We start from the raw sequence: 7,724 nt of genomic DNA, 5'->3' as shown, positions 1-7,724 counted from the left end.
AAGATTCAAACAAACAATACTAAAATGAATTTAAAACTTCACCCCATTGCACAAGCAAGTGGCTATCAGGTCTCAGTAGCTGAGTGGATAACGCGATGGCGTTTGAAGCGAAAGGTACTGGGTTCGAGTCCCAGAGTGAACATCAACTCTGAGATGCACCTTTATCTGAGATGGTTTCACTGATATTCGGGTTCCTAATACCGATTCCACTGCTAGACACTATCCATCTTTGCTTAAAATGGTTAGATTGTTTTTCTCTCTTGCTTTCGCTACCCACCACTGTTCACGATCATTACGTAGACTTCTTATAAGCCTGCGCTTAAGTTGACTCCGCTCTTCGTTATGCTCAGAGCCAGGTGGGATGAGTTTACGAGCATCTATCAGTGCGGTAGATGCTGCCGAGATCCATTGTTTCTCCCTAACGTTATGGTTTACCTTATTAGCGGATATCACTGCTGATTCCACAGCTTTTCGGATGTCATTCCACGCTGCCTCGGGGTGGACACAACTTACATGGCTGCCTAACTGTTTTTCTAGTTGTTCCTGAAATATATTCTTAGCTTGCCTACCATTAAGTAGAACCCTTAGAGGCTTCCCTGCAGTGTCTTTCCTACGTCCAGTAAGACGCAGACAAATACGTGCTCGCACTAGAGCATGATCTGAATCTAAGCATGTGCCCCAGAATGAGCGACAGTCTTCTATCGAGCCCCTCCATCGGTGGCTGATAGCGATGTGATCTAATTGGGTCCAACGTTGGGACGAATTCGAGGGTCGCCAGGTCAAAAGATGTTTTTCCTTATGCTTAAAGTTAGTATTTGCAAGAAATAGGCGGTTATCTGAGCATAGCTGCAACAGACGGTCACCATTATCTGTTCTTTTCGCCATGACACCATAAGATCCACCCAGGTGTCCTTCCCTTTCACTTAGTTTACCTACTTGAGCATTAAAGTCACCTGCTACTATTACTACATCAGAACGCCTAGCTTCTCGGAGAAGGTCAGAAAGTTTCCTGTAGAACTCATCTTTTATATCGTCTGAGCTGCAGTCAGTGGGAGAGTAGGCAGAGACGACGAAGAGGCAACGACGAATTTCCCTATCTTTCCGAGTCCTTACTGATCCGTTTAGTCGAACAGCGCATAGACGACTGTCTACTGGGATCCAGTCTAAAAGAGCTAGTTCTGCCCTAGGACTTAATGCTATACCTACTCCAGCGAGGCCACGGGAAGCAGCGTCAGGGCTTCCAGATACACGGAGCGTGTATCGAGATGAAACTTTATTTTGATTAGGTGCGGTCAAATGAATGACACTACTCGGATCTTGTATGCGCGTTTCGGAGACGCAGCACACATCGATGGTGTAAGATTCTAGAGTTCTAGCTAAGGAAGCCTGTTGTCCTATTTGGCACAATGTTCGGACATTAAAAGTTCCTATATGTAGTTTAGAGCGTGGTTTCAAGAGACCAGGAATAACGTTCTGTGTTCTCGAATCGTTTGCCCTAGCGGTGCGACGCGATAAAAGGACGTGGGAAGGGTTAGTCGAGGAGATAACAGAGTTATTAGGTGTAGGAGGGATTTGAAAGCGACCAACTTGGTCTTGTGTGCAGTTAAGGGTATGAGGGCTAGTATCACTTCCCGGCTGCCCACACCGTGGAAGGGTATTTCTTGAGGGACCTGAAAAAGAAGTTGGATTAGTGTTGGTCTTAACGACCTGGGAGCGTGACCGCAGTGCCCAAGGGACATCTGCTTGAGGCCGGTCACGCACGGCCTTTTTGTGGGGGATTTTTGACGTGTTAGCTCCGTTCTTCAAAAGTCCTTACCGCCGGAGACGGAAATCCGTGGGATAAGGCGAGGTGTGCATTTTTAGGGTCGACCTTTTCTAACCCCACCCCTCCTTGTGGGAAGGCAGCATCGCTGTCATGCTGGTTGTCTGAAGGAAACACCTTACTGCTTTCACACCTCTGTACAGTCAGCAGTACGACTTCGCCTTCGGACCTTGGGATTGCTGCTTTTAGTCTCACCGCTCTTCAACCGACCTGTCTGGCATGGTAGGACCTTGAGGAACGATTGTTCCAGCCAGCATAGCTCGATTGGATCATCACGATAGGCAAGCCCGACCACCACGTCAAGGTAGCAGCAACGGTCGTTAAATGAGAATTGTTTATGGGGTCAGCAGCAGAACAAAAATGGTTTACAGACAAGGCATATTTATACAGTTACGATGACTATTAACAGTAACCAATGGAAAGGAAGGACACGTGAAGGTTATAATTAGGACGACTCAAAATTGGCCAATAGGGAAACGACACATGAAAGTCATAGTTAGGACACTGTAAATAATGGCCAATAGGAAATAACATGCGAATTATGTGAAGAGTCTGAAAACATACCATTTTACATTCGAGATAATTTTTGGGATATTCTTGTGAATATCCTAACACGGTTCGACTTTGAAGTTGCCGGCAAAAAACACAACACATAAATAGAGGACAGAATCAGATGTGGTTTAGGATGTCTTTGTTAGAATTCTGGTAAAAAATAATGTAGTCAAAATTTACGCTATACTGACCACAAAATCAGGAACATGTGAATAACTTAAACTTTGTTGGCACAAAGATAGACTATGATAGAATGATGTGAAATTTACAAAATTGGTATTTGTAGGAGTCTATTTGAGGATATAAAGCATTATAAATAAATAAATAAAATGTTAAGTCTGAAAAATAATAAACTTAACATTTCGTGCACCAGTTTTAGTATCCATTTGGTATGATAACTTAGAAGAAATGACCATTATTAACTGAAAGAGAACACTGAACAGCAAAAAGTACTTACTGCTTTATAAATATCATCATTTTCTGGGAAATCATTTGGTTTTCTTGGCAATACATGGACGTGAACATGCTGATAATAACAACAATAATAATAATAATAACTATCATTATACCGAAATAGAAAACCATCAAGAATATAAATCATAATGGACCGATCAAAAAACTAGAAATACGTTTGTGTACTATTTATACAAATATTTGTCAATATTAGAACGAATGTTTGACAGAAATTGGACGCCGAGTATAGAGAAGATATTACAGGTAAAAATTATATTTGAATTAATCTCAGTGATTGAAATTTAAGTAATCTCAACGATTCGTCCAGCAAACTTGTCTGGACTTCTTCAGAGTAATAACTAAAATACCAAAGGAATGTATAATGTTCAACAATCAAATCAAGTCTATATTGTGCTTATCCAGTCATATTCAGATGTTGACTTCAGTAAGTTATATGCGGATCATGTGAAAAGTTCACAATGCGAAAATAAATGAATGATTGTGTATGTGCATATTGATACTAGGTATTAACTTTTTATATTAAGTAAAAATAAAAATACAAGTCGAAATTGTTTTTGAACCGTCTGTGTGCATGTAAAATGAGAACCATCACATATATAATTGTAATGCTAAAATATCCCAATTAATTCCTGTCAGAATAACAATGCATGTGAAATAAACAGGTTGGATAGAGATAGGGTCCTATTACTTGTTAATGAACATTGACCATGTGGTAGATAGTTGAATACCATCTTCTCTGTTCAGGTTGCTTTTATTAGCTCACATATACAGTGCTTCTGTTGTTAATCTTTTTTTATATATAACAAAACCTTTCTGAAGTCATTTGATACCTTCGAAAGTGATCTTATGCCCTGTTTCTAACGTATGTAACGCTATCGCCGATCTATTCTCAAGTTTCTTCACATTAATTGAGGATTTGAAAACATTTTTCAAGCATTGTTTTTGTTTCTTCAACTTCACATCTGAATATGATTGGATAAGCACGGTAAAGATTTGATTTGGTTGTTAAAAACTATACATTTTTTGACAATTATGATTATCACCCTGAAGTTTAGACACGTTTGCTGGACAAAATGTAGGAATCCTTTAAATCTCAATAACTGAGATTGTTTCTCTTATGTGAGGTCCACAAATAGTATTTGAATTCCAAAGGGTTTATCATTATGACTTCAATAGTTAGAAGTAGAGTACATTTTTAAATCATTTAGTTACACTTTACTCAAACATATGTTGTGTTCATGAAACAGTTATTATAACAAAAAACCGAATCATTGCACCAGTTAAACTATGAGATTAGAGGCTTACAAGCATTGAAACTATTCGCGCTATATGGATTAGTCTAAAAAGATTAGTAGTGATAAGTTCGCTACTTGAACGCTTGTTTCTAACTGTTTAGTCGCTTATTATAACTTCAGACTACTCCTACACATCAACTTGAATAGGGAAACAGAGCGAAGCGTAAAAGGTTTATTCCAAGGTTAGTCATAAACGAAAAAACCGAGTATATTTATGGTTCCATGTGACCTCGGACTTCAAGAAAGTTCTGGAAACATGTCAAAAATATGCTAACGACATAGGCAATGATCCAATCAAAACGCGATATACCATAATCCCTCATCTTTTAGATGTTTCTGAGAAGCTTCTTTTCAATGCTGAATCAAAAGTTTCCAGGACTTCTAGAAACTTTGACGAAGGACGCTATAGGACTCCCCAAGAAATAGAAACTTCTAAAAAATAAATCGATCAAAGAGATAATGTAACACATTCTAAGTTATGATTTATCCTAAAATTATAACGTTCAAAGTGTGAGTACATTGCAAATGTTTAAGGATAAGTACGTTTATATATAAATTGGAGAAATTATTGACTTTTTCTAAATACCTTATGAAAATGTTAATTGGCTGGAGTTATTCTAAGTGAATTCGATATTTTCATTCTAAACATTGAAAACCTGACTATTCAAACAACTTTTTATCAATCCATTGATATCTCATTTTTCTTCACTGTTAGAAATTCAATTGACTAACGATGGAAAAATGGTGATTACAGTTAAAATAAAAACCAAAATGGTTACATTATTTTTTGATAAATTACAGAGTATAACCATGTGATTATAATTTACATTTGAATAAATAAGTAATTAAGAACGCATTATGCAAATGAACCAAATTTATTTGATGCAATCACAAGTTGACTAATACTTGAGGTAGGCTAAAGTACAATAAAATATTAATTTAAGATTAGTCAATATATACACAATATTTGATAGTCTAATAGTTTAATTGAAGGGGTTTGGTAGAAATTATATTAGTTTATAGGTTATCTTAATCAATGTACTGTGGTGTGAGTTACTTATATCCACATAAGTAGTATATGATGATGGTCAGGCATAGAATGCATTTTGGCAGGAGATCGATAAGGAAAGAACAGGAATGAAGAGCAATCGGTATGAAAACGCATGAACAACGAAATCAGAGAAGATGGACTGATATTTGCAGAAGGAGCAGTCAAGATTGAAACAATTGATTGTTATACATTAAATAGGAATAATATATATTTGTAAAATCTCAGCGAATGAATTTGTAGTAAATCCAACGTTTCGCCTGGCAATCTGGTCCAAGCTTTTTCAAGGAGTTAATTCCTTGAAAAAGCTTTAATGTCTTACATCAACTCGGCGCTCAAATACTGTGAAACTATTCGCTCTAATTTAGACGAGAGTTCTTATAAATTGATTGTTATTATGCAAATTAACTATTTACTGTATGGTTATCAGATTTTAGTGAAATAGTCTGTAATTTGTGCTTAAATAAATTCGATTGTCCCTATCCGTGTTCTGTTCACTACAGTACCACTAAAAACTAAGGTGCTCTGGACAGCCATTTCTATTCAATTACTAGATGATTGATGGGAAATAATCACGAGTTGTTGAGTATCGTTTATGAGGCAAACACTTGTTTTCGGCGTTTTAATGTTGATCATACGAAAACTATCCAGCCCTTAATGATTTCTTGAGGTTCATATTTTCTTAACATCGACCTTATGTCTCCAGCTTCCAAAAGGAAAATGATACACATTTTTAACGTGAGTCTACCTCTTTACATGCAGATTATATGAAAAGGTAGCACGTCCTAACAAATGTAATGAAATGTAGTTGCTCTTTTAGATCCAAAATACACCTATCATACTGGTGTGTGTGATCAATTAAGCAAGTCAGTTCAATGATATCATCAACAGAATCGCCATATGTGAAAGACAGTGGGTTTCATCCAGCGAATAACCAAACTTGGATGAGATTTTATAGCAAATACCATATAGGCTGTGATATATACGATCAATGAGACTATATATAATAAAACGCAGCTGTGGTGGCTAGTCTGTAATATTTCTGCCCAATCATTAACTTACAAACAAGTTAAATATTGATAATCTAGTTAAATTTTTTAGCGAGATATGAGTATTATACAATGGAACATTGAGATTACAATTAGCCAGCAAGTTAAATATCTCAGTAGAAATTAAATTAGGCTACTAAACAATATCACTTAATTATTTAATGCTGAAAATAGAATAAAATAAAAGATTTAGCAGTTCAATATTGTTCTTCTTACTATTACAACGACTGCTATTAATGATAATACTCGGATGTTCAAACTGAAAGACATAAGAGTTCCGTTACATGGAACACAAATGCGTGTGCTTCAGTCGCTAAACAATTAAGTCATAATTATTCTAGAGAGGTAATTCAGAAAGTATAGCATTTTTTCAGTAAAAAAACTTACTGACACACTTTGACCAGCATCTTCTCCATCTTGCATAGATATGGTTAGGCTTGTAGCTGAGAAACATTCAGGTAGCCGTTCAGCAATCTGTCTGACAGTCATATAAAGATCAGCAACTTGTGCCAAATTCAGCTGACAAAATCTTTGCACACTAGCAATCGGACAAACAAGTATGTCTATATTGAAACTTATTCGTCAAACGAAAATAAGCATAGTTTGATTTGTGATGTGTTTGGTAACAACTACTCTAGTAAATGTAAGATGTGAGAATGACACCATCAGAATAGAGAAAATGAGTTAGGTTTTTGCGCAAAATACAAAACAGGCCTAAAATGAGTGGTAATAATTTTTGTATAGTGTTCAGAGCGCTTAAAACAAAAAACTTCCTGTTATCGTGGAGTAAAACTGGTGCTAAATGTATCAAGCGCTCAATGTTTCCTATGTAGATTGCATATTACAGGGAAAAGAACAATAATTCCTAGTCCTGAAATAAACCTTAAGCCCGTGGTATTATAACTTAAGGACGAATTGATGAAACTTAAGATACAGCATCTTGGATTTTTGCGATAAATTTATCCACCCATATGGTTACAAAACATCTCTATAGTTGAAGCCAGTTCGTAAAGAGCACCTTAACCTTTACCAAAAACAATCTGAAGATCGGCAAAAATCTATTTGCGTCCTTTTAGGGATATGAGAAGACGGGTGAACCATATCCATTTGAACAAACGGGGATCTCTGTTTTTCCGATTCACAGGCAAAGTAACATGTAAAATGTTCTGACAGATTAAGTAATTATGTAAACTCTTTTACACTAGATGTTATGACAGAAATACTAAAGAGTTGGAACTATTTTTAGAATTATTAATAATTATAATTTTAATATCAGAAGGGGGTTTTGTGGATATTATAGTTATTTTAATAGTTGGGATCATGATTCAATTGAAGCTAGACCACCATGGAAAACCTGGAAGGCCGTTCCGTCCTATTGTGGGACTCCCCAGCAGCGCGAGACTGATAGGTCCTGTGTTCGAACATTGCGAGGCGGGATCGTGGATGTTCAATGCTGAGGAGTGCCACAATAGGAAGAAACGGGC

The 7,724-nt window shown here is 36.7% G+C and overlaps 1 protein-coding gene across 1 annotated transcript in view; it reads right to left on the bottom strand.

The window, feature by feature from the left end:
* Nucleotides 1-2,792: 2,792 nt before the first annotated feature.
* The window catches only part of Smp_120080.1 (nitrilase-related), a gene marked incomplete at both ends in the record, with an annotated part of 16,847 nt that continues 11,915 nt past the window's right edge, over nucleotides 2,793-7,724 (bottom strand). The window contains 2 exons of the mRNA XM_018800053.1: nucleotides 2,793-2,900; nucleotides 6,628-6,803. Of these exons, the coding sequence (XP_018646574.1) occupies nucleotides 2,793-2,900; nucleotides 6,628-6,803 (284 nt within the window). The remainder of the gene's footprint in view (nucleotides 2,901-6,627; nucleotides 6,804-7,724) is intronic.

Source organism: Schistosoma mansoni (assembly GCF_000237925.1).
Source record: "Schistosoma mansoni, WGS project CABG00000000 data, supercontig 0142, strain Puerto Rico, whole genome shotgun sequence".
NCBI lineage: Eukaryota > Metazoa > Platyhelminthes > Trematoda > Strigeidida > Schistosomatidae > Schistosoma > Schistosoma mansoni.
Note: the sequence above shows the minus strand (reverse complement) of the source record. Positions and strands in the feature narration are given on the sequence as shown.